Source organism: Delphinus delphis, chromosome 17, assembly GCF_949987515.2.
Source record: "Delphinus delphis chromosome 17, mDelDel1.2, whole genome shotgun sequence".
Taxonomy (NCBI): domain Eukaryota; kingdom Metazoa; phylum Chordata; class Mammalia; order Artiodactyla; family Delphinidae; genus Delphinus; species Delphinus delphis.
Genome location: NC_082699.1, coordinates 17450367 through 17478310, shown reverse-complemented (window position 1 = coordinate 17478310; position 27944 = coordinate 17450367). Strand labels below are relative to the sequence as shown.

The 27944-nt window shown below is 43.2% G+C and overlaps 1 protein-coding gene across 1 annotated transcript; it reads right to left on the bottom strand.

Annotated features, from left to right (window-relative positions):
- Positions 1 to 27939, bottom strand: RDH10 (retinol dehydrogenase 10). Its single transcript, XM_059994765.1, has 6 exons — positions 27569 to 27939; positions 25697 to 25932; positions 5498 to 5596; positions 4140 to 4285; positions 2422 to 2553; positions 1 to 2315 (listed from the first exon to the last, which is right to left on the bottom strand). The coding sequence occupies exons 1-6, from the start codon at positions 27855 to 27857 to the stop codon at positions 2192 to 2194; spliced, it is 1026 nt and encodes a 341-aa protein (XP_059850748.1). The 5' UTR covers positions 27858 to 27939; the 3' UTR covers positions 1 to 2191.
- Between the last annotated feature and the right edge of the window lie 5 nt (positions 27940 to 27944).

Here is a 27944-nt window from a genome sequence, read left to right as displayed (position 1 = left end):
GAGATGGACAACCTTATAAGGGCAGTAACAAACAAGAATAGAAATAGGTTTAAGTTATAACACATGAGAATAAAATTAAATGTAAAGACGACTTTCCTTCGTCTTAAGATTGTTAAGTGGGTTGTTAGAGTAGAACGGATCTCTGTAGGATGGTTGGAGGGTGCTAGGGGTTTACTGATGGGCAGACCCAGAGAACCCCTGAAAATAAGTCTCCACCCCACATTGTTATGAGGTTACTTCAAAGTACAGTTGACCCTTGAACAACACAGGTTTGAAATGCACAGGTCCACGTGTACATGAATTTTTTTCAGTAGTGAATACTGCAGTACTACACAATCCAAGGTTGGTTGAATCAGCTGATGGGGAATTGCGGTTAAGGAGGAACCACGGATACGGAGGGCTGACTATAAGTTACACATGGATTTTTGACTACACGGAAGTCGGGGCTCTAACCCCCGTGTTGTTCAAGGGTCAACTGTTCTTAAAATCCAAAATGGAAAATAAGAGGCGGCCAGTGCCTCAGGTGTTATAATGGCTTCAGGTTTAGTTGTCATTTATAAAAAGAAATTCAAACACAGAATGAAGCTGTTCGTTAAGACCAGTGTTGGGGACACTAGCAGTGAGCCAGCACTATCCTGTATGTGGATACAGTGCAGATTTGAACTGTGGTGCAGCCAGACAGCACACAGGTATTGGGATTCTTTCTATCCTCTCACTTTCACTATCAACAAGCTCCTGATAAAGTCTCTAATCTAAGAAGATGGTAACATTGGAAATTTGAGTGTAGGGCAACCAAAGCTATCAATGTCTGTTCCTGAACACTATCCCGTTCAAACATCTCTCTTTGAGGTGTGATATGGCATGGAGGAAAAAAAGAACACAATGTCCCTGCAACAATGCTGGTAACTAATAATCACACAGTCATTTGTAGGTAAGTTTTCTTTAAATTTAATCAGTCCTTTATAAAATTTCCCAATTAATTAGTAAAAGATGGCTTATTTTAATAGCCTAAAACATTGGTCACTATTTAAACAGGACATTCTAAAAAAAAAAAAAGCAATCACATAATAGTTTATAGTAATTTACAAGTGGATGGTATACATTTAGATACAGAGGTAGAAGTTCACTTTTACAACGTTTCACTAATACACATTTACCAAATTCAAGGCACAAAATAGTTTGCTTTACAAAAAAATACTGTAAAAATGTCATTTGCTGTTCTACAATGTGAATAAAACTTTCAAAAGAATCTTTACACCCTTCCATATGTACTCCACAGTATAAGATTTTTTCCCCCTTGCTAATCATAGTTGGCACAAAAATGGGGACGTTTTTAAATGCAGAAGTTCCCATTTTTAGAAACTGTTTCTTTGCAGAGCTGCTATGTATTCTAGATCAAAGTCCATCCAAAGAAATGAAACACAGCAACTTCCTGAGGAAAGGGCACTTTCTGTATGCAGCAAAATTCATAGGTAGAAAATGTATGATCTTTTTTTGGATCAATAGGTCTCCAGGGGAAGAGATACTCAAGGAAAGATCTCAGAGACTCATTTTAAAATTCGACCAACACTGTAGTCGTTATGACTTTAACAAAGAGACCTGATCACCTTTACTGTAACAATCAGACATCATCATCTACTTCCAATTGATAGAGATTTCAAAATGCCATTTTCAAAGAGCTGTACATACAAACACAATGAAAGAGCCACACAGGCTTTGCAAAACTGAAACTTCGAAAACATGAGAAAATATAGCACTATCAGTCCTTGAAGTTGCAAGGGTGTCGATTGGCTAGAGATTAATTACAAGAATTAATAAACTCTATGGGAATTAAGAAAAACCACACACATGAAACACACTGTCGTTATCATCTCGAGACTCCCTGCTCATTCAGAAAAAATAATGGTAGCCTGGAGACATCACACAGCGCTTGTCTAAAAGATAAAACTGGTTTTAGGGTTCTGCCGGAAAAGGACCCCACTGGCAACAGCTTAAGCTCATTTACGCTGATCACATTTTCCAAGCACTCTAGTCGGTTAATTTACACTTTATTTTTTTAAAAAGTTGATTTGAAAAAAAAAAAGTCAATGCGGATTTAGAATCCAGAGAGTATCAGTCATGCTGATGTGGGTCGGAATGAGATATCTTGATCGTCTTCTGGTAGAAGTGATATTCCATACAAAAAAGATCCTTAGATTCCGTTTTTTGCTTCGTTATTGTTTGTGGCTTGTTTTCTCTGAGCGATAAAGGGGTACATACACTTGTCCGCTCCTAGGAATCGATACATACACACAACTGCTTCGAAAGGGAGGATGCTGAAAAGGAAAAGTCACAGTGAGCCCCCGTGAGGCGTGGTGTGTTCCTTACGTTACGGGGCGGACTGGGGAAGACCTGCCGAGGAGGGAGCCCCCTCACACTTACCTCTTCATGAAAGTCACGATGTACATGAGGCGGGGGGTGCAGATCATGGGCTGGTCCGTGAGGATGGCCTTCATAGCCTGCTTCACGCAGTAATCGGGCTTCAGAGGGGGCAGGAAAGGCTCAATTTCTTTCCTGAGAGTTACAAATTCAAAAGACGAAATTAAGAATGAACACAAAATAGGGAAGACTGGAAATACACATCAAAACACGAAGGATGACGTTATCTGAGCAACAGAATTTGGAATTCGTTTTGTTTACTTCGTTGTGCTTTTTCTGTATTTTCTAAATTTTCCTACTATGCACACATTTTATTTGCATAGTCTGGAAAACAAGTTAAAAAAAAAGCAGAATTGGTCTGCTTTTCTGTAAAGTGAGAAAGTCGTGTTTTCAACATGCCTTGAAATGTATTTCAAATTACTTTTTTTTTTCTTTCAATTGAAAAAGGAGAGGGTGTCTGGCATAACAGACACTAAACCCAAACAAGATGCCAAACTTTTAAGTATTAAGTGTAGTTCAAATGATGGTGTGTAAACACCAACATAACCTTTCGGAGTGAAATATATGTCAGCTGTGTGCTTTCCCGGGTGCCTGGAGAGGGAAAGCCGTGGCATTTTCTCCGGGGGTCTCTGAAATGAAGTGCACAGAGACACCCTACCTTCAGCTGAATTCATCCAGGCACCCACTGAAATAACTTAATACAATTTATTCTTTTGACTTTTCATCGTCCCCCCCCCCTCGCGCCCCTCCGCAGCGCTGGACACCTGCTGTGATGCTAAACAGGATGCTAAACAGTCTAAGCTCCTCAGACCCCCAGCGTCTGGTCCATCCGTAAGAGGCAAAAAGCAAAGCAACACACACGCCGCCCACACGCGGGAAAAGAGGCAGGGCTGAGTCCGTTCCTGGTCCAGACTTGGAGTCAGCCTGAGATGGAAATGACTCAAATCACCTCCACCTGCTCAGAGCGTGGCCAGGCTCAGGATGTGTCCATATCGGCCCTGACCCATGGGGAACTCGTTTGGTTCTCTCGCTTTGCCTGTCAGATTCGTCCAAGCAGAGATCTCACAGTCAGCATGTCTTTACAAGTGTCCTCTTGATGAGTCACGGCTTTGTTTACTCCGCTTAGCTCAAGTCAGATGTGACTTGACATGGCTATTCCCACACGCCTCCTCCCTCCAAAGTGTGGTGGTATTTCATTTCATGTTTAGAAAATCTCAACGTTTCTTCTCATTCTGTCAGAGTGAATCTAGCTACATACACTCTCTGCAAAAAGGAAGTTCCCAAACCTGGGGTGTCTCATTCAAGGGTCTTTTTGGAAGAAAGACCACCCTCTTCTATGGCAGTGACATTGTTTCGTATCCAAACCAAAGTCGCATTTATGTACTAACGTTAATATTAAAGAAAGAAAATCACTCCTAAAGAAGTAGCTTCTAAGGAAAATCCTGAGTATTTGCTCCTTGAAGGTGCAGAGAAGCCGTTTCCCACTGATGCTCATAGGCTACCTTCTGTGAGCTAATACCAGTCCTTGCTTATCAATCGTACACGCCTCAACTTTACAGACCTTGACCAACGAAAGCTACAAGTGAGCTGCCAAACGACAGATACTGAAGTGCGAGGTGGGTTACGGCTGGAGATCTGACTGATTCCACATATTCTCCCAAGATGGAAAGAGGATTTGTTAGAACCGCTTCTTGTCAGTAATAAGGCGCGTCCTTACTGACCTGATTCGGCAGCCCCTGAACATGCCAGTGTCTACAAGGTAAGGGCAAACCAGCGTGGTTTTAATTCCATCCTTCTCCGCAGCCTTTAACTCATGGCTCAGGGATTCATGAAAACCCACGACTCCAAATTTACTGGCGCAGTAATCCTGAGGCAGAGGGGAAAGAGCAGAAATCCTCAGTACGTGTCCACATCCCTGACCCATCCCAAGCTGCCCTGGTCCCGTTACTCCGGTTACATGTTTGATATAAAAGGTTACAGGTGACTAAGCAAAGAAAAGGAGAGCATTTTAAAAGACAGATATCTGATGTGGTTTGGTGCAGAAATAATATTTTCAAAGTAACAGCAGAAACAGATGAACACTTTCTGCCACATCAACGAAGTATCAGGTTACTTTGGGGAAGTTACCACAAAGGACTCTATGAAAGCGAACGAGCTGGAGTTAAAAATGGAGAGAGGCTCGCTTTGAAGTGTCTGGAAAATTTACAAATGGTCTCTTGTTCAGTAAAGGAGACTGAAAAACCAGTTTGTTTAAATTAATGCTAGGAGAACAAAGGCGAGTTTAGCTGGGGTTATAAGCTGTTATGATCCCATTTTCTTTTTAGGGCCAAGTGAAAATGGAAATGATAACTCTACCTTGTAAAGTTAAACTAGAACTTAACCCAAGGACTCACGGTATAGGAAGAAAGTTCTTCTCCATTACCCAACTTTAAAATTAGGAATTGAAACGTAGAATGTAGAAGCTGTCTCTTCTGCATCCTTTTGCATATTTGCATGGGATGCTGTTTTCAGTTTTCCGCTACAGGCACCCGTGGGATGAACAGCACGCAGAGCAATATACGTACACACGCTTTGTAACTTGAATTTGGTGAAGAACAGGGTCTGATTAAGCCCAGTTCTACAGACTTAGGATGCAGACACCTGGCATCAGCCCTAAGCATCTCATCTGATGAGCTAACACAAGACAGCTCGCTTTTGGCAAGTGGACCAAAACAGAATGTCAACCTTTGGCCTCATTTATCTGTTCCCTGTGGCACTGCCACTGCCCTCCAGTTTCATCCTGACCCTGCACCTTCCCACTATTGTCAAGCACAACTGCTAATGAAAATGGGGCCATACTGAGGACGGGCCCACCCACTTCTGCTGCTGCTGCTGCTTTGTCAAACTAGTAGAAGTGACTTTATGGCAGAAGACGTAGAGCCACGTGGGTTGCTGGGGAGCATTCCACAGGCAGCACACAGGTAGCGTGCTTCCATGGCCTTTCAGGAACATGCAGGCAGCAGGTACCCTTCCTAGGACTTTGGTGTATTCTTCTCGAGATAAACCGACTGAAAGAAGGACATGCTTTATCATGACAAACCTCAACTCCAGCAGTACTGAACAATCCCAGGGAACTTGCAACGGTCACAATATGACCATGATTAATCTCCAGCATGGTAGGAAGAAAAGCCTTAGTGGTCTGAAAGAAAAGGAAGATTCAAGCTTTAGAACTGACGTTATGGGTTTCACCTAAAAAACAACAGCAACAAAAAACAAACAGAAACCCCACAAACCCAAGATCACGAAACGAAGTTTTACCCACACGTTACATTTCCCAATCTGTTTGAAAATATTTTACATTTATCAAAAAGAGAAGATCCTTTAGGCGTCTGGTTCACTTAGCACCGTATCATCGGCATGGCAGGCCTGTTATAAGCCGTGACCAACAAGACTGTAACACAAGAGCTTTCGGGGACAATGTCCAGAGATGAAAAGAAAGCCATTAGGAGAAGGCTCTTTATCACCTTTCAAGTGATAGTTATCTGCTAATCTAAACTACTCCCAGGTCAGAGATCTTTTCATGCTCTGACACTTCAGTGCAGCCTCTCATGGTCTGTGAGGGACCTCCCGCTTACCCACGAATAGAAGCCTCGTGTACTGTTTACCTCATGGCTGTGTCTACACAGCAACAGACCCATGAATGAAGAGATATTCCAGAAGCATCTTCCAGCATCCAAGCTGTATTATCCAAGTATGCTCACAGGAGGTAAAGTATTTTAGGTGTAAAAAAAGGAGGGTAAGGTACAGAATCATTTTAATGAAAAATGTGTCCTAACACTAACTCTGCTGTGACAATTTATAGCATTTGAATGACCACACTCCACTGTGGGGTATACTGGGGGGTGACTTCCCCACGGAGGCAGGTGACTGGCCACTCAGGGGGCAGAGCACGTGGCAGAAGCTCCAGGGCAGTGGACCCAAAAGGCGGCGTCGATTTCTCATTCACTGAACTTCTCTTTTCTCTCTAGCTTTCTTGCCTTCCAGATGCAAGGTTGTATTTTTTTTTTTTAATTACTTCAAATTGCTTAACATGATCCATTAACTACTCCACCAGGCTCCCAACAGTTTTATAACCTGCTTCTTAAAAGAAAGCAGCAAAGAGCAATCTGTCCACTGCTGAGTTATAGCCCACTGCCAACACAGCTTCCCATGATTTATGAAGTTAAAGAAACCCAAACACTGACCAGTGGACTTAAAGGAGAGTTGCATTCCCTTCTCAGAGGATTTCCCGGCTAACAGATCGCTGAATTTTTGCATACATAGCTTATCTGTTTTGATAGCTTCTGCATGTGCAAGATCAAACAGTCATTCCATTAGTTTTGAAATTTTTCCATGTCCCAATCCATGATGCGTTCACTTGCCAGATGAATCTTTGTGAAATACCCCAAGGTCTTCCCCAGTCTGACTCCTGATCATCACATAACCCCCTGGTCCCCACTTATATCCATGTGTCTGGGCCTCCTCACTGCTGTTACCTGTGTCACGCTTATTCTCACCTGTAAGGTTTTACCCATGATCTCAACTCTTCTCTGACAATCTACCCCGATGCCCTGTTATATAATTCAAAGTGTAATATTCATCACATATTTACATGGCCTCTCATGCTTTTCAAAGTGCTTTATGTTAATTATGTCACCAGAGTCTCTCAATAATTCTCTATCACAGGTAGTTATGGTATTAAGCCTTTATCTAATATTATCCTATTCACCTTGACTTTGTCCATATTTCTTTAAGACATATAATCAGTATCATTCACTGTAACATATAATTATGTTCTGCGGTGCTTTGTTTTGTTTTGTCCTTTCAGTCTACAGCACCTGGAAACTTCAGGCTTTAGAGCTTATATATGGGGATAGAATTTCAATATAGTAACATCACAAGGAAGCTTATCTATTCCAATCTAAACTACAAAACACATCCTTAAGTAATCAGGCCTATAAGTCTTATTTTAGATATCTGATTATAATTAATTGTTCCTCAATTAGCTAAAAGGTATAAAATTTAGTCTTGACATTATCCAGAGACCACGTCTAAGTTTTAAAAGTTTGCTCTAGTCTTGAAAGACAGGGATAGATTTAGTATGAAGGTCTTATTTTTAAGTTAAGTAAGTAGAAGGACTCAAGAGTACATCCTAAGAAATTACACACAGTACAGAATACCAGTAGGAATTTTCTACTTGGTTACCTGACAAATCCGGATCGCTGACCGTGCTCGTTCCCAGCCTGTTTCCACACTAACTCTACCCGGTGGCCAGGCCTGACTAGAAACCCAGACACCCAGTGGGCGGGCTCTAATGACTTCTCCATGTTCGTGTTCCATGTTGGTGCCTGCAGGTGTTAAATGACTAATCCAGATCCCCAGCACATATGAAGGTAGGTGACAGAAGATTACCAAATTCCTCACTGTTTTGATTTTATTTTTTTAAGCCTTCATTGAATTTGTTACAATATTGCTTCTGTTTTATGTTTTGGTCTTTTGGCTGCAAGGCACGTGGGATCTTAGCCCCCGGACCAGGGATCAAACCCGCACCCCCTGCATTGGAAGGCAAAGTCTCAACCACAGGACCGCCAGGGAAGTCCCTCCTCACTGTTTTTAAGTTTAATTTCTTGCAAAGTTCTGAAGCGGATTCATGTCCCCTCCTGACCTGGCAGAATTAGCTTATTCATTCAACAAGTATTTCCTGAACACCTACTACATGCAGGTCTTGTATTATGATCTGGCCAAGCGATGACAGGTAACATGGCAGCAGGTCTCATTCCCGTCTCTAAGCAGAATTTATCCTCACCAGCATGTAACTGTGTTACATCAGTACATCAAATATATAAGTTTTAGTTTATCCTTTACAAAAGCAGGGTGCTATAGCTACATATGCTAAAAACTGTGATTTGGGGGGCTTCCCTGGTGGTGCAGTGGTTGAGAGTCCGCCTGCCGATGCCGGGGACACGGGTTCATGCCCCGGTCCGGGAGGATCCCACATGCTGCGGAGCGGCAGGGCCCGTGAGCCATGGCCGCTGAGCCTGCGCATCCGGAGCCTGTCGTCCACAACGGGAGAGGCCGCAACAGTAAGAGGCCCGCATACCGCAAAAAAAAAAAAAAGAAACAAAAAACAAACAAACAAAAAAACAAAAAAAACCTGTGATTTGGGCCTGCTTCCCTCCCTTCACCCCCCCACCAAAGTAGTTTGGAGGGACATTTAAGCTACTGGTTTTGCACTTAAAGGAAATAAGAAAAAAGAGAGAAACAAAAGAATCCAAATATAGCTATGTGGCTAAAGTCTTTTCCAACTGTGGGTTGTAAACATATTTTTTAGGGAAATAGGCTTCACTTTAAGCTGCTAGTAAAGTGTGGCACAGGTCTGTCTGTTTTAGTATGAAGCTTTCTTTTAAGAGGAAGGGGTTGATTTTTTTAAAAAAGGGCTGTGGCAGGTCAACACTTCTTATAAAATCTGTGCCTCCTGCCTCGTCTGGGACCTTCTGTAGAAACAAAACCAGCGCGCCACTGTGCTTTCTACATGCCAAGACAAAGGTCTATGCTCTTTATTTAGAAAGGCTCACCACTTACACGTCTACTGCTACAGTTATTACAACTACTAGCAATGTCGGAAACACCAGACAAGGTGCTGGGGAAACTGGGAGGGGAGGAAAGCCATCCAAGGGCCGGGAGGCCTTGGGACCCAGACTGGTTGTCTTCCAAAGCTGGTGGCCACCACTCAGCTCCTACTGGATGCCGGGTGAAGGCAAGCCTGGGGGAAGAGCGTTCATACCGGGGACACTCAGGTTTCCTTTTAAACCCGAGCTTGCAGGGCTCAGGCTGGAGCCTGATCCATGTGACCGAGCACTGAGGCTGTTAATCATTTCCTTTGCTGCCTGAGTGGAGGCGAGCAATTACCGCCCGGGCCTTCTTTCCACAACCAAAGCCCTGCCTTGTGTCTGGGGCACATTACCAAATGAACTTTGATCAACACGAAGTCTAGTCCTTACGTTATGAGAAAAAGTGCTGTAAATGGGTGGTGAGAAAGCATCGCGCTCTCGGGAACTTTCCCGAGTAACCCGACGAGTTTTCTTTTCTAATTACTCTTGCCCTCAACAGTCTGGTGGGTGACATCTGAGCGAGCACAGCACAGTCTGTCCTTGACACCGTTTGGCAGCACAAAGAACTCTGGCGCTCTGTGATGAATTATTAATGTGCACAAATATTGTAGCACGTATGAAATGGGGACCAGCAAGAGGTGAAGTGCTAGTTGCCATGACACCAGTCAGTTCAAGCTCAGGTTCGTGATCTTTGTCTGAGACGCGTTAGAAGAACGAGCAAAGCTGCGGCACACACCCAAATGGCTTGAGTGTAAATTCACGCACGTGCTGCCGACAGTGAATCTGAGAGGGGCAGCTCCGCCGGACACCGGGACCGTTGTGTTCTCTTACTGTAAGGACGAATTATCCAGATCGGGAGTTACCAGCTGGCAAAGGGATGGCTAAAGGAAGTACATTTGATCAGTCACCAGAGTTAGCTGGTGCCAACAGTGGGTGGCAAGGTTAGCTAGATGTTTAGTCTAAGTCAGAGAACCGCACTCTGAGCTCTGTCCTCTTATTCAAATGTCTGAGACACAGGGGAGGACATCTAGATCGTCACAAGGAAAATGTGGTTGACTCTTGACCTGGGGGCGGGGGAGTCTCAGAGTCAGCAACCAATCTGTATGTTCAGTGAGACAATTTAGAATTGGAAGGGACCCAGGGATTATTTTATCTGCAAAAGAGAAAACTCTTTCAGTAATGGATCCTGGCTAAAAAGTATGCTGATAGACCTTTGATTACCTGTGATTAATTTTATCACAAGACCATATCCAATACCATAAGCTGCCAGGCTGACAGAGTTGCTAAGTGACTAAAAAGAAAAAAAAGAAAGGAAGGAAGGAAGGGATGAAGGAAGAGGATATTCAGACAGACACTGACATTCCTATGAAACATGCTTCACAAGTTTAATATCTCCATAGCTCCTCGGGGTTCCTCTTCAAAGCACTGGGCACTTTGAAAGATAACTGTAAAGGTCATATTTATAATATAAACAAGAACTTCTTAAACAGAAGTGTGACTGGACACAGACATGACATGTCATATCTTGAGAAATCTTTGAATGTTAGGTTTACGCCAAATTAACTCCCAACAGTTCCAACCCTCCAGATCCTTCTTGGTGCTCTTAATGACAGACTGCAACGCAGAGCCCGCAGCTGCACTGTCAGGACAAATTAACCTAAAGTTAAACAAAAGAGAACGCGAAGAAATGTGGTATCCGGCAAAGGCCGACTTTTGAAATTGCAAGATTGACGACACTTTAAAGGTATAGGTAAAACACTCAGAATGTTTTCCATATTTGCAAGCTATTCAAGGATAACGGATACTAAGGGAAAAGCAAAGCTAATTCCTCACAGTTAGGAAAAGGCCTCAAACTCTATTTTTGTGCATTGGCATGACTGTCCTGTGGTCAATTCAAGAAAAGGTATCTTTTTAAAAGAATCATTTTGAAGTGTTTCTCTCAGTTGAATGTCCAAGAAACAGAAAACTTTCATTTCTAAAGGGGACCAAAAATCATATTACAATGGGAAAAGGCTTAACACCATGAGCACATGTACAGTACAGTTTTCTGATGTATTTATGTTTAAGGATTTTCAGAGTCTCCAAATAGCAGCAATATATATGATCTGGAAAAAATACGATCAAGGCTCCATTGAACAAAGAACGTTTAACTGGACATCCCTATGGTACCCCTCCAAATGGTTCAGCGACTCTCCTCGGTGTTTTGCTGTTTCCGCCTGCCGCTGTGAGACTAACTTATCTTTGTCGGGATCACAGAGGAACATACTGCTTATTTACAAGGCTAAAATGACATCTGGTGGCACTCTTCTATGAAAATTCAGTCACTTCTCCTGGAAAACGATGATTCAAGAGTACAAACTATTGAAGGTGCTGAAAATACAGGGAACTGGGCTTAAAAGGCGATTTAATAGGGTTAATCATTAGTGTGCTCAAAGATTAAAGAAAGGGTGACATACTCCCAAGCTAATCTGGGAAAGGAACCCATGGCTAAGTATTCTTAATCCAGTAGATTTACAGGTATCTGCTTCATCAACGTACTGAGCACCAAACTCCAGAAACTTCACTTTGACCACAGAAAGTGTAACTTGACATTTTTCATTACAAAACTGTCTTCAACTAGGGAGTAAAACCCAAATCTGTATTTGTTAGCAATAAACTGACTTTAAATACTTTCGTTGCAGTTGACAGCACAAATTCTGAAATTCATGTAATTCGATGACAGCTTTTTTTTTTTCTTTCCTATGTGGGTGTGTTTGTAGAGACAAGAAAGGTCTCCAGACAAATTGTGCAACAGAGCCCCAAGGTACTGAAACCTGGAACGACTCTCAGACTTAAAATGTTCATGAAAATCTCTACCTGCTGGACACAAAATGTTCTCTCTTTAGCTATAGAGAAGAATTTGTCATAAACGTCAAATTCATATCAATGTTACATCTACTGTCCTTTTTGTTATTATTTTGAGGCCACAGGGATTGGTTTAACATTTAGGGGCATCAGCAGTTAATACTTAACGCACATGCACGAGTACACGCCTACAGTTGCCCTGCAACCAAGGAGCTGATAAAAGAGCGAGGCTTTTCAAATGAACACCTAGATGATGACGCCATTAGTTATTCAGCAAAAATAAATGCTTCATTAACTTGCCTTCCCACTGTTAAAACATGGGATGAATCTACCCCAAGGCAGCAACTCAGATATCAACACTCCCTGACACTTCAGAGTTCCCTGTGCAGAAATACCAGGAAGGAGGGGACTTAAAACTCAATCTGTCTGGAAAGTACACTGGCCTTCAGGGTCCAGAAACCACATGGTCCTGACTGTCAATCACTTAACCTTCCTCGTTACTTGACCTCTCTTGGCTTAACTCATTTGTGAGACAAAAAGGAGATCTCCGAGGTTTCTCAGCTCAAAAATGTTACGACAGCTTATATCAAATAATTCGTTCTTTCTTACCACGTGTTCGATACACAAGTCGTAACACAGAGGTATTAGCTGCCTAAGACTTTCATAAATGACTCAATAAGGTATCAACTCCATTAGTGCAGTTGCCGGCATCTGGTGAGCAGTAAAAATATCTATTCATTCAACACTTATATGTTGTCATGGCTGTGCCTTTTCAAATAATGCAATGTGAATCCATGCCTCTTACATGTTAAAAAAAACTACAATCATCGTTTTTCTGTCTTTTACTTGAGTCCATGGAAGCTCGATGTTTTAAAAGGAACGATGAATGCTGCACACTGGTTCTGAAAGGCTGCTTTCCCTGACCCTCCCCCTGGCTGAGTCCTAGATGATCAAAGGAGTGTTCCCCAAGCCCCTGACCCGATTTAGTAACTCTTTACAGAATAGTGAAAATAGCCCACAAAATTGCAGCCAAATAGCCTGCTAAACAACAGGTTGTCATTAATCCCTCTGCTTTGCTCCGAACTCAAATCACATCGCCGAAACTGTAATGAAAACAGACCTTCCACAGGGCAGAGGCTTCGGTTCTGCTCGAGTGACTGGCAACTACTTCCATGAGGCATAACCACGTGCATGTGAGCTCAGCCCCTGCTTAGGCCATCTGAAGTGGCAGGACCCAGCCCGCGCCCAACCCAAAGGCCACAGCCCAGCAAGGCCGCCGTGATCCCCTTCCGTCACCCTTCGTATTTCATCCGTGCAAAGGGTTCAAATTCTTCTCTGCTTTCCAGGGTGCTTACTGTGGAGGCTTTATAGAAAATTACATCTTTACCTAAACTCCAGATACATAAAATCAAGAGGTTACTCCTGAAAACTCACTTTATTCTTAGGCACGCACTGTAACAACTTAGAACTTACTCACTGTGTAAGGGGGTCTATGAGATACCTGTATTGTGCTAGGCATTGTTAAAAAACAAACAAACAAAAACTTTGCAAACCTCTTAAAGACACTTAAGGATTGTAAAAAGCCACCTTTTCTAGAAATCAGTTCTCAAACGATGCTACACACTGGAATTATCCGGGGGAGGTGTTCCTTCTGAGGCCCAGGCATACCCGGGAGGGAATCTGGCCGCGGAAGGCAACACTCCCCAGGTGACTTGACTATGCAGCCACGTTTGAGAGCCAGTGTTCTAGAAGAGGGCATCTCAGCTTCAGCCCCATGGACATTTTGTGCTGGGTAATTTTCCATTGTGGGGACTGTCCTGTGCGTTGTACAGTGTTTAGCAGCATCCCCAGACTCTACCCACTAGATGCCAGTAATAACCCCACCAGTTCTGACAAGGGGAAATGTCTTCAGATGTGGCCAAATGCCCCTGAGGGGAAAAGAGCCCCATGAGAACCACTCTTTAGAAGGAACGTGAACATTAGCAAATCAAGTTCCATATAGTCCCGTGATGATTTTTTCTAAGCTCTAAGTCTCATATCGTAATGACATTTTCTGGCTTTGCAAGACATTCTAGGCTTAAAAAAATTTCACGTCTTAAATATGGGCTCAAAAGCCCATTGTAGTTTACATGCCAATACCTTCAAACCACCACTCTACCACTGAATTCAGAAATACCACTGAAGGGAGATAATGCTGACAGTCTGCAGGGGCTAGGAGCAGAGAAGCGGGGTGCACGAGAGGCAAGGTCTCTGCCCTCCTGCAACCTATTTCCAGACAGCTGTTTGGTCCTGGGCAGGAAGAACATATCTCTTCAGTGCATAGCCTTGACTCTGTACCGTGATGTTTATGGCTTTGGAAACTCCATCCTGGGCACAGCAACCAAGGGGGATAGTGAGCAAGAGAGCACCTGGGCTCCTCCTTTAACAATGGCCTGGAACCCAAATAAAAAAACAAAAACACCACCTAGACAAGGCGGACCCTAGAGTGCATGGTGTAGTATTTTCCTAGTCTACAAAATCCCTAAAGGGCTAATTAGCTCAGGGAATAAAATAAAATTAAAAAAAAAGCAGAGAATATTGAGAAAGTGGGAAGGGAAATATGTGCTCAAGAGCCATTCCTCCTCACACTTTGATGTGCACAAGAATTACCTGGGATCTGAATCAAATGCAGACTCTGATCCAGTAGGTCTGGGAGAGGAGAGGGCCTGAGAGCTTGCTTTTCTAACATGCAGCCTGATGGGGTGATGCTGTTGCTGCCATTCTGGACCGCAGGCTGAGCCTAAGGTTGTAGCCTGAGCCAGGTCACGTCTACGCTAAACCTCAAGTGGCTTCAGATCAATTTCTCCTAGAAATTCAGCAAGTAAAGGCAGACTAACTTCTCTGCCCTCTATCCTACCTGTGTTCTCTGAACCACAGTATTTATTAGGGGTTGAGAGGCCCCATTCTCCACTTCCCACATCCTTTCCCCAGTAATGTTTATCAGACAAATGCCAGTTCAAATTGATGCCAAGATCCCTGGGAGCTTTGTATGGGCAACTATGGGAGTTTACAGACTGACTGTATGTATATTTGCCTTGGATCCACTTTTAGCACTAGCAAGCCCCTCTGCCGTGGTTTGAATGTTTGTGTCCCTCCAAAATTCATGTTGAAACCTAATGCCCAATGTGGTGTTGTTAGGTCAGGAGGCTGGAGCCCTCATGAGTGGGATAAGTGCCCTTATAAAAGAGACCCCAGAGAGATCCCTCACCCCCTTCCACCGTGTGAGGTTACAGCAAAGACGGCTGTCTACAAACCAGGGAGTTGGTCCTCACCAGACACCACATCTCCCGGAGCCTTGACCTTCGACTTTCAGCCTCCAGAACTGTGAGCAATAAATTCCTGTAGTTTATAAGCCACTCAGTCCATGGTAATCTGCTAGAGCTGCCCAAATGGACTAAGACACCCCTGACCCCATTAGAACAAGCTCTCAAAAAGAGACCTAGAAGATTTCAAAATCCTTCCCCCTTACTCACAGAGGCTTTGAGGGCTTAGCTTTCAAGACACGGAATTTAGACCCTTTTAGCCTCAGCATTTATTTACCTTTTAAATTTTCCACATTTACCTTTCTGAAGCTTTCACGCTTTGGTAAGCCTGTGAGAAAACCCTACCTAGGAAAAAGTTACCCCTTTAAAAGTCAGACACTTGGGCCACAAGTTTGGACACCATCAGCTGGCCAAAACTGCACAATTTTGAGAATCCATGATTAGCATTTCCAAAGCAAATCTCACACAGTTACCTGGAATTCTGCTCTCAAAAGAATATTATGTAACAGAATAAAGGTTTTATATTTTCCAGGAGATAAGCTTAAAACAAACAAAAGTCTAAACTAAAACCACACTGTTATTGCCATTTCAGTTCCAAGTATTTATAGAACTTTGTTCAGCCAGTCTTTGTAGAAGAGCCCTTTTTATTCATTACTTTTTATGTCTGTCCTGTCAATGTTGACATGCAAACTAGGAAGAGAAGGAAGCTGAGTGACCAAGGATACACCACACTCTTGTCAATGCAGTAACCATCTCAGACACAGACCATGGAAAATTACAGAAAAGGGAGAGAAGAACACATGAATTGGGCTTTGGTAATAAAATTCTAGTGTGGTATTGGGTCTTTAGAATTTTACATGTTTGTCTAATTTATGAAGCAAACTTTCCGGGGATATTAAGCTAGGGTTAATTAGTCATTGCTAAACTAACCGTGCTAATAAAAAAAAAAAATCAACATTTGAAGGTGGATTCTTACATTATACCACAGGGCACAAGCATAAGTGACTCCTAGGAGAATCTACCAGGAGCTTTGAACATGTAGCCCAGATAAGTATTTGTAGAGCTTCTAAACTAAGTCCTAGGCTGAGGGTCTGGGTCCTAGCTTCTTCCTTCCCCAGTGGTGACCTTAGGCAAGTCCCATAACCTCTCTTGGTTTGTTTCCTCATCCATAAAAATGGGGATATTGTCTCTACTTAATTCAGAGTTGCCGTGAGGAGCAAATGAGAGAGAAGTGTTTATGAAAGGGCTTTGTAAAATTTAAGTGCTATGTAAAAGTAGAGTAAACGTACCCAAGGCTAATTAAGCATATATTTATAGGCAGGCTATTTGGGTGAGAAGTGCTATCTATTTTTGGTTATGTCGTTTCTTCAAGTTCCTGCAATTCCCGGTTCTTACTATGTACGGCTCGCAAGCCTCCCTGCCCTCCACGTAGTGTCAGACCACACTTCCGGCAAAAACCCAGGACCTGACCACTAGAAGCAGCCTCACAAACACAGGGCTAACAGCCGCTTCAGCTGCCTGCCCCCTTCCTCCGGAATCCTGGGAGATGCTGGGAAACAACCGACACTTTCCAGTAACACCACTTCTCGAATCCTTTTCTTTAGTTCTACTGGGGTCAGAAAATCAACGCTTAAAAAATACAAGTTACACTGCTTGACGGAGAAGAGTCCAGCAAATGTAAAAATACTAAAAGTTAGTACAGAACTATTTAAAAATAATTTATTACACCTGATGTTTCTCTTTCCCAAGAGATTGTAGAACTATCCCCATTAAAAAAAAAAATCCTTGAGAAATCAGCAGGGGGCAGTATGTTAATTACAATTTGCAGGTGGGAAAAAAATTCAGGCTTTGAATTTTAAGTTGCGCTTGTCCTCAAAATACCCATGTGCTTACATAAGTTACACCACAAATATTTTCCCAGTTACACTGATTTGGAAGTGTTATTTTGAGCCCCATTGTTTAGAATAACACTAAGAAGCTGAACCGTGTTAATATTCAGAAATTCCAGTACTAAGCCATTTGAAGGAAAGGCAAGAAATTCACATTTTTATGCAAGCAGCAAATGAGAAACACTGTGGTTTCCCCAAACCCCCAAAACGCCAATGTTCACGATGTTAACACCGTTGTCACCTTTCACACATCTTTGCGCGATCTTTGAAAGTTTCACAGACCAAGTCACGTTGTGTTTCCGAATGTGAATTCACTGTAAGTGGCTTGTCAGTTGGGCTCATTTGACAGCACTCAAGGTTGCAGCAGTAATTGCCCTTCCTTGTTAAATATTCTAGCAGCACTTGCTGCGGTGTTGAAAGTTTTATCATCATTATGAGAGGATATTCTTTTTTTTTCCCTGTGGTTCACTTAATTTTAGCTTCAGAGCATTTAGGAAAATGGTCCCTGACAGGTGTGAACTTGAGTTTTGAGGGAATTGACAAATAAAGTAAAAAAGAAAAAGAAACTCAAGAACGGGCCACGCTGGGTAAGAGCAAGTAAGAGATGTTGGCATCCTTCTGTTGGAAGGCACGCCTGCCAGTGCTGTGATGGTATAAGCCTGCGTAAACCCAGAGGTCCAGGTGATGGGAAGCGGTTGGCCATGTGTGTCAGGGTAAATGAGATTAGGTCCTAAGGCCGTACTCTGACAACCTCTACTCTAAACAATGGTGTCTGAACAGGGTTAGGTCAGCTGTATGCTTTATCTGTCTACCATATATTTTCAAAGAATGAAGTAAAGGACTCCATCCTCCAAGTTATTTTCTGGTTATGCTTACAAGGGGTCTCCGCCTAAAAGGAGTTTTTAGCTCAGTAAATAGAACTATAAGAAGGGGTTAGTTCTTTGAATAGCTAACTACGATAGTAACTTCTGAGATAAGAAATCAACTAATTAAACCAAGAGAGATTCACACATTTTAATCTGATTCCTAGAGTAACAGGCTCAAAACATTGGATTTAACCCATTCAGTTGAGGCAGGGAATAGGTCCCTGTTTCTTAAGGACTATCAGTTTGTTATACTCCAAAGATCAACGACAAAAGGCCCTTTATCTTGGGACAATTACTGGCTGTGTGCGGAAGGAAATAAGATACAAATCCACCCTGCCAGCACACCCCCTAGTGGAATTTCAGCATAGTACAACTTGGGGGTCCAAAACCATCCCGGGGATTTAGGACTTCACACAGGCTCGAGCGCACTTTTCCAAGTGCAGTGTCTGTAGCTGCGCCAAGGTCAGGAGCTTCCTTCCCTGAGCGCTCCAACACAAGCTAGCAAACCGCACACGTCCCCTCTGCATCCAGCCACGCAGGCAGACAGTGGGGTTAGACAGAGGCAACTTGCCTACTTATCTTAATTGAAATAGGCTTTAATTTTAGTTTCTGAAAGAACTACAACAGAAATTTTAGATGAATCTGCTATTAATATTCCTCAACTCAAGAAAAAACCTAAATAAAAAGGGGTTTCCTACTTTAAAAAAATCATTCCACCTTCCCAGTGAGGTTATTAAACTGCTTGGAAAGTGTTTTCTGATTGTCACATCTTAGGTATGTTCAAGTTACTCAAGTCAATTCACTAGAATTTGCCAAAGATCTTGAAAAATCTGAAAAATGGTTAGGGTAAAAACAAACGAAAAGAAAGAGAATAAGTTGAGAATGTGAGCAGTGAAGCATTTAACCGTAGGGTCTGTAGCCCTCCTGGGGCCGCAGTGACCCGATCACGCATCGGATCCAGTGGCTGAGGGCTCTACCGGGCATTCTCCACTCAGTCTTTCTGAAACAGCTGTCCCAGCAGGGTTAGCCTTAGCGCAGACTAACGGATGCTTCCACTTTGACGTGCCGTATAGATTAATTTCTACCTGGGCAGACACTGGATAAAGCCCTGGATGTAGAAATAATGAGGGAGAAAAGAATACCAAGTTTGCTTCCAGGAATCTAGATAAACAGCACATAATCAAACAAGAGAGGTCCATTCCCTGAACCAGGAACTTGACACTATTCTACAAGGACTGCCCCCTTAGTATATAAAGACACTATGAAGTCAACGTGAAAAGATTTTGAATGTATTCGCTTTTCTTTCTCAGGAGTAGTGATACATTTTGTCTGAACTATTCAACTTTTGTCTCCCCAGTAAGACAGGACCCAAATGGCAGAAGAGCTGAGTGTGCCGGGCCCCTTCAGGCCCAGCGTGGTGTCCAGCCTGCCTGGTGTTTACAGTCTGCCACGGGGTGTAATAGGTGATGAGCTTGGAAGGCAGGTGGAAAGCAGCGCTGGAAGGCCTAAGCTGCCATGCTCACAAGCCTGGACTTCACGCTGTGGACAATATGGTCACACAGGGCTTGGGGTAGGTTCTAGTCAGCATCATCTTTAAGCAGGCATCTAACAAACTCAAGTCTGCTTAGATCACCCTGGGTTGGAGAGCAAAGGCTGGAAACTGGAGAGAAGTTCAGAGATTCTTTGTAGAGGCCAGGCAAGAGCTGAAAGAAGCACGGAGGAGGAGGCGGGAACGGAAAGGAGGGGATCAAAGTACATGATAGCAACAGATCAGTCAGGATTTGGTGACCCATGAATGTGTGCGGGATGGAGAATTAAAGACACTGCTGATGTTTCCAAGCCTGGTACTGGCCACACCAGGGAGTTCAAGAAGGGGCAAAGAGGAATTCGTTCAGTTTTGAGGCTTGCTGGTTTTAGGGAATGCGTGGAAGAGCTGAGACAGTTGTATGAACTTGGGAACTCTTAGAGATCCCAGTTGAAGCCACCGAAGTAAACAGATTACTCAACTAGAGGTGCACAATGAGAAGAGGTCTGCGCGTGCCGTACTAAACCGCCATCGTATCTCGGAGGTAGGGAGGCTAAGAGGATTGGGAAGACAGGAAGAGAAGCAGGAGAAAGGGGGCTTATCATGGAAGCTAGAGCACCAGCGTTTCAAAGAGATGGTCAACAGGCTCACGTTCTGTAGAAAGGTCACGTCACACATTGGATGTGGCCATTAAGCAAGCCCCTGCTATTTTTTCATATGACACTGGTTACTTAGCAATATTTTCTAAACAACTCAGATAACCAGACACAGATTACAACATTTATCAAAGGTGTGGGGAAGATTTTTATAGGATGGTTCCCTGCTCACACCAGTTATGTAAAGTGACAGTTTATCATGTCATAGATGTTTATTTCTAGTAGCCCTAGATTTGGGTCCAGCATGTAATATATCAAATATAGAAACTTAAAGCTCAGTGAGCATGTGATCTTATTTTACGTTAGGAAAGAAGGCTGTGAAATGACCCTGATAGGTATAGAGCTCCAAGTATCCACGCAGTTGCTATCTAAAGAGATGTTTTACTCGGTTTTTAACTGTGACCGTGAGAATTAATAAGATAAAGTATGCTGACCCTATGTCAATTTACAGTTTGGTTCAAGACACAAAAAGTTTATTTCTGAAGCTCAAACATTTGATTTTTATGCATGTGAATTCATTTAATAACAAAAGCCAGCTCTAGTACAGACTTGAAAATACACCATGAATTTCAAGTTTTTAGTAGGGAAAACAATACTCCATAGAATTCTTAATATTATGCTTCGGAGTAGGAAGTATCAGTCAAATAATTTTATAAGAATAGAAAGGTTTTTTTTTTAAAATTCTAAATCTAAGAAGCCTTGACCACAACTAGATTTCTCTAACCAGAGATCAGAGGAATATAGTATTTGAGATTAAAAACCAGTAAATCACGTAAGAACTTAAGCATTAATGATTAGGGACCATTCATGAGATATTAGGTACAACCACAGCACTAATGTCTTTAAGTGCTACATTACTCAGATCTAGCTGGTGGGCTTTTACTTTTCCTGGATGGATTTTAACTAAATAGACTTTAGACACTTGGATATAGATAAATGCCTAATTCAGTAATTAGTATTTTAAAACTGTGAAACCTTTTAAGTTAAGTGGTCTATTAATTAACTACCAATTATCTTGTCTGACTATCATATCAATAGAAGTAAATTACCGACTAGCGATTTGACAGATTTAGTCCTTTACCATGCAAAACTTCTTCAGAACATAAAAGGCCTGGAGTTAAATGCTTTTGCTTCCCCCTTTTGGTTAATCGGGGATCAATTTGCTGCTCTCGTATAAATGCCAAGTGCAGCTCTTTGGTCAAAAAGGATCTACAGATAAACTTTGTCTTTTAGAAATGGCAAGCAATGATTTTTTTTTTTTTTAAGATTCCTCTTAAAAAACAACAAATGAAGCAATACTTAATGTTTTGGGCGAAACATGTTTGCAGTTGCTATATAGAGGCCAACTCTCCATATTTCAAAGGACACTAGAGAGGCATTTTCAAGCTTTTGCATCTCACCCAGGTACAGAGAGAACCTGAGTGGACTGTTTCTCTGGCTTATGCCAACATTCAAGTGCACTGTACTGTACACATTCTCACGTTCTTGTCCTAACTGCGAATGTTGCACAACAGATTATGCTGATTAGAACCTACCTCAAATCTATCACTTCTTGACTGGTGACCAAGGGAAGGTTCCTAGGAGAGCTGCCGGTGATAGAACACTGGATGGTAAAGTATCACAGCAGACTGGGGGGCTGTGCAGAATAATGCCAAGTACTGCAAAAGCTTCTAACGTGTATGCAAATAGGTTCGAGGTTAAGAAGCAAGGAAAGAACTGCAGCAGGAATCCTCTCCTTGAGGCTCGGCCACTGGCAAATATGAATGACTGCCATATAGTCAAATTGAGCTGATTCAGATTGCCTTCTCAAAGTCGCTAGCCTCGCACCAATGAGCAGAGTCAATATACTACAGTAAAAAGCAAGCTTACAGGTAGGGCAGGGAGAATGGAAAAGTTGTGGAGGGAAACAAAAGGAGACAGACACAATAACGAATGTGAGACAGCCTCACTTTGAGATCCCGTCAATCTTATGCAGCTTGAATTAGTCCAACATAAGGCTTACCCTTTGAAACTTCAGAAGCCAGACCCATGTGAGCATTCTCTGAATAGGTTACCTTCTAAATATTTAAGCGGAAGCTTAGCCTATACTATCAAACATTTACTGAGTGACTAGGAGTAGAGTTTTGTTCCTGGCAGGGGAAAACAAACAGACGGCCATAACAAACTGCCTACAGCCAGCTTGCCATCTACTTGGGGATCTCAGGGCACAACGAATCAGAAGTTACACCAAAGAGCACATACTATGCGCAGAGGATGGGGGAGACAACAAACACTGCGAGAGATCAAGGGAAAGAAGAGGCAAGTCATTGAACGGCAGCTTCGCCAGAAAACAACGGGTTGCACAAGATGGTCTCTAAGGATCCCTGCGGCTCTGATAAGCAAAAATGCCAGAAAAGGGCTGGAGTGGGGATGGAGGTTACATGAAGAACTTGAGCCAGGCCTCAAAAGATATGCGGAGCGGAGAAGTGGGCCTTCCGGGCTGGGGGAGTGGCACGAGGCATGGTTCAAAGGAGGAGCCCGCATAGCTCTTCAGTGAACGTCCGCATGGTTTCTAGTTCGCTGCCTATGACTTTACCTCTGGGTCAGGATCAACACGCTCTTTATTATGTTATGAACACAGACACCAACTGCTACTTAAAAGGCTGGTTAAAGATGATCTGCTCAAATGATGAACAAGTCTTTGCTCAGCTGATCCACTCTTTAAAATGTATGGGGCAACTTCTTTTCCCCACCCAGATGCAGCAAAAAGACATGCTGGTTATTTTTTCTGGAAGGGAAAAAGCACGTGCCAATACATCTGGGAACAGTTACCGTGAACATTTTCACCTAAGGGGACTACTGGAAGGGACACTGAATTCAGGTGGTAACTTGTACCACTTAAACCTCGCCCCTCAAAACACACAAAATAAATCACTATAAAATTATAGTAAGTCTTCTTTTAAATTTTGGTTGCTAGAGCTCTTCTTAAAAGGTCTGTAAGTCTTGGCAAGAAGCCAGAAATTCCAACTCTAAAATGAATTTTTTGACTCAATTTAGAAAATAAATTCTTAAGTTTAGATGCTTAGGGGAAAAACAGCTGGAGAATTCAGGAGCCTCCCAGATTTTAATATGAAGTGACGTCATTACTGTCAAAGCTTCCAAGAACTCTCTAAATTGATGTTAAGAGACGTTAAGCAACATCTCTAAGCAAAGTAAGGACTCTGAGAAGGTGGTATGTTCCTCCTTGGTATAGAGATTCAGGTCCACAGTAGTTTATTTCGTTGGAAATTTGATTTAATTTTCTACTTAGAAGTATATCAACTGATGTGCATCTTCAAAGCGAAAGCAATGGATTTTCTATGCTTAATACACTCTAATTAGCTCTCTTTTTATAGGATGTCTAGCAAAAAGAAGCTTCTTTTCTCTTACAAGTACCTAACTGCTTGTAAGAGCAATTGTATGGAGTTTCTTTAAAAATCTCGTTATGTTTGGGACTTCCCTGGTGGCACAGTGGTTAAGAATCCACCTGCCAATGCAGGGGACACAGGTTTGATCCCAGGTCCAGGAAGATCCCACATGCTGAGGAGCAACTAGGCCCGTGTGCCACAACCACTGAGCTTGCACTCTAGAGCCCACGAGCCACAACTACTGAGCCCACGTGCCACAACTACTGAAGCCCACGCACCTAGAGCCCGCGCTCCGCAACAAGAGAACCACGATAAGAAGCCCACGCACCGCAACAAAGAGAGTAGCCCGCCACTCGCCGCAACTAGAGAAAGCCCGCTCGCAGCAACGAAGACCTAATGCAGCCAAAAATAAATTAAAAGAAAAAAATCTTGTTATGTTTGAAATTGTACAATTCAGCAAAATATTCATGCAGAGAAGGTAGGCAAGATGGTTAAACTTCAGAGTATTTTGTGTAGGTAAAAGTTCATATTTTGGAAACCATACATCATCTCAGTCAAAGGTTATTGGAAAAAAACAATCCTGGTGTTGGTGGTTCATAACTAGCTGACCGACGGCTGGATATCTGTTTAAGGATGACAACGTGACTGAAATCAGCTGGTGTTTCTCTGGCAGCCTCATCCTTACCAGGCTTTAAATATGAAAACTACAGTCTACTTGCAATTTATGTGCATCTTTTATTTCAAGTGGTGGCTGTTTGTTTTACTCAGAATTATAAACACACAAGATTCTTGATACACTGTATTGCCAAGTTTATTCTGTTGTGCTGGCTTTTACTCACCTGATCCACTCCTTTGTCACTTGCCGCCTGTTCCTGTGGACCCCACGGCAGCAAGGACTTATATTCAGTTCCCCACCCCCGGTGCACACACACACAAGCACACTCAAAGCCCTCCAAACTGTATTTGGTAACCTCCTATGCGTTTAAAACATAGATATGAGTTAGCTCATGTCATTTAAATGTTCATTTCTAGAGCTCTGGAAATGAATTAAATAAAGCTCATGTTTAAAAATACAACATTAAAATAAGCTTCTTCCAGGGGCAGAGAAATGGTTTAATGTTCAAGGAGCAACATTTGAATAAGTACTTCTATAGCTAGATTAAGTTTTTAAAACAGTTGCTAAAAAATTAATGAGGTTTAATGTGACCTATTTAGGAGAAACAGTTCTTTGTTGTGTTCTGTTAGAAGGCTAAGCCGCCTATGGGAGAAAAAAAAAAAGAAAAACAACAAACCTATTTCCTTACCCTTTCTTTATTGGATCCTACCTGCCTACAAAAGAAAAGGAGAAATACTATGGGGGAAGAAAAGCAGAAAGTGGGTCAAGAGTGTACAGTTATAGGGGAGAACTTCACACCTACCATTACTGAAGATAAATTTAGTTGCAAAACTGGGGTTAGTTTTGCCCCCAGAGCAGAAGGCCCTCCCCTCTCATCTATTTAGATGATGTAATAGCTCTGATGATTAAAAGCCGACATGGTGCATGTCCCCGGTTTGCCAGGTCTCACAACACCCCTGCCCTCTACATAGGGACTCTGTGGTCCTATCAGGGTGACTTCTGTTCTCCAAAGAGACGCATCCTCTAAGCTGAGAAAGTGCTGAGATATACCCCAATAGGACAATGTCACAGACCCTGGGGACAGTCAATGGATGGTAAAGGAACTGCCAGGGTGGCCTGACCACTCCCATGGGACCACAAATGCTGATCTCAGAATCCCTGGCACTTTCTAAAATGTGGCTGAGCAGTAATTTGGAAGCCTAAACTCTGACTTTAGGAATTCATAAGAACAACCAAAGTTTTACAAACTCAACAGAAAGTAAAATAAACAAACCCAGGGTTTTATGCTCCCTCTTGTTATTTTTATGGCAATCTTCCAAACTAGTTCAAAATGTTCAGTCCTCTACTCTCTCCAGAAATACTGAATTGGAGGGGAAAAAAAAAAGAAAACAACGATTTAATAGTAACCGGCATACGTTGTAATTCACCGGGGGAGGAGTGAAGTGGAAGTAAGCTTTGTGGTGAAAGAGTGCAGGTGGCTTTCAGGCTGGTCCCAAAGTCTCACTCCCTCCCAGCCTTCCTGCTGAGTAGGGCCCAGTAATAAAAACAAGCATGTTTATATTTACCCAGAAGTGTGCGTGGCAATTGACCATCATGGTTCTCTCAATGAGCTCATCAGGACATTCCAGAAGGTGATGCCCAGAGACCACGCCAGCATTATTGACCAGGACTGAGACCTCGCCAACCTCCTTGCGGACCCTCTCCGCTGTCAGGTAGACATTCTCTCTCTTTCCCACATCACAGGTGTAGGTAAAAACCTGCAGGTTACAGTGGGGCAGAATTTCTTCCTCACCATTCCCAGCTGTCCTCAGAAGTCCAGATGAAGAAAAAAAAATGGAACAGAGAAGGGATTGGGGGGGGGGGTGCAAAACATGAGTCACGTGGCCATCAGTAGGACAAAGATCACACAAAACAAAAATCACTACAGTGAGCTTCAAATTTCTAACACCGTAAGCCTTGCCAATGACGGAGCTTACAGCTGCCTTCCTCCCCCAAAAGTCTTTGGGAATTACAGCAATTTACTGGATAACTCTGCTTAGGGGAAAATCATGTAATTGTGACAAGCCCAATACAAGTCAGACCTCATGGGATCGGCTTCCCGGAGCTAAAGACACCTGGAATGAACTGATCTCAGCCCAGAGAGTAACACCCCCTCCTCCCAAACACATGCACTACACACTCCTCTTTTTGGGGGAACAGTGGCCAGAAACAGCTCTTACTCCTTAGTATGTGCACCCTCAAAATGGAAACTCATCTCAAGGTTCACAAATCAAAATTGTAATTAATGATCTGAATTCATCCAAAGCCAAGAAATCAACCAAGTTTCTGATAAAAAAGTGGGACTCACACTGGTTTGGTCTAACTGGAGTAGCTGAACTCCCCAAAGAAGCATTCTTATATAAACCAAGTTTACAGGTAAATATGCAATTTTACCATATAAGAACTCAATTTAAAAACCAAAAAAACCTTCCCTGGAAAACGACTGTTCCCTTTTAGGTTTAGGCAGGGAGCACAAAAATCTCTATTTGCTACCCTCTTACCAATGGTGAAAACATACTAGTTTTCTGACCTAAAAGGCAAGTGCCAATAATTTTGGTGACAAATGATCAACATGGGGGAGGAGTGGTGCCCAAGTTAATCTTCCAGATATAGTTCAATGTTTTCCCTGGAAACGAAAAAATTGTCAAAAATGCAAGAGCCATTACCAAATCTCCCAGACCCAAACTTATGGTCAATTATGGTCTCCGCTTTGGCTTTAAAAAAAAAACCTCAGATTCAGGTTAGTTAATAAATATCCAGAAATGCAGATTTCCTAAGGTTATCAAAAACATGGAATGAATTTTACAATAGGGCTTGAATCCTTCAAGCGTTTTCCCTTAAGAGAGGAGGTTACCTTTCAATCAGGCTGAGTATGTAACTAAAGTACTGACTTGTCTCTGGTGAAACAATGTTAATTATTTTCCCGTGGCTAAAGTTATAGTGAAATCATCAATGCTGCCCTAGTCTCAGCGGTTCAGACCGCAGTAACATATACACATGCATCAGTAGAGTCTGAGAACAACTTCCCAAAGACACTAGTTTCCCGTTCGCAAACGAGACTGAGACATTTCTTTAGGATTCAAACCGGTGGTAACAAGTTCCCTCGCCTTCCTTAGCTTCCGAGGGCTTGGGAAACCCCACAGTCGTGCTCCAAGGGACAGGACCTCCGTTAAGACAAGGCTTTGGCGCACTTTCTCCCTCCTAATACAGAGGTGATCGTGTTCCTTTATTAGGGGACAAATTCTACTCGCAGAGGACCGGGCTGGGGTGGGGGTGGGGGGTTCTCTTCCTCGAGAGCAGGGTTGACCGTGACAGTGGGGTTTCGGGGCCCTCCAGGGTAGGGCGCGGGGGTGGGAAGAGGCTTGACCCAACAATGCTCGGGTGCAGGTTCCAGTTACCTTGCAGCGCCGCGGCGTCCGCCGCCTCCAGGTCGCGGTAGATGTGGCGCACCATGCCCGCCGTCTCCTCGTTGCTCTGAGTGTTGATGTCCCAGAGCACCAGCAGGGCCCGGCGCCGGGCGAACTCGAGCGCGAAGAGGCGGCCCAGGCCGCTGCCGGCGCCCGTAATGAGGCACACCTGGCCAGCCACGCTCTTTTCCTTGGGCCGCACCAGCCAGCGCGCCGCGGCCAGCACGAACGCCCAGAGCACTTTAAAAGTGACCACGAAGAACTCCACCACGATGTTCATCGCGACGTCCGGGGCCCCGCACGAGCCCAGCGCCCGCGTCCGCGCCCACCCCGCGCCCCGCAGCCCCCGAGATGCCCGGGGGCGCTT

Bases quoted from the DNA above. Each gene is read 5' to 3' on its own strand.
- RDH10 (XM_059994765.1), bottom strand. From the start codon at position 27,857: ATGAACATCGTGGTGGAGTTCTTCGTGGTCACTTTTAAAGTGCTCTGG. The intron at 25,933-27,568 runs GTAACTGGAACC...TTCTGAGGACAG, and splicing joins GGACGCCGCGGCGCTGCAAG to CTGGGAATGGTGAGGAAGAA. The intron at 4,286-5,497 runs GTTTGTCATGAT...CCTCTGCCTCAG, and splicing joins TCAGTACTGCTGGAGTTGAG to GATTACTGCGCCAGTAAATT.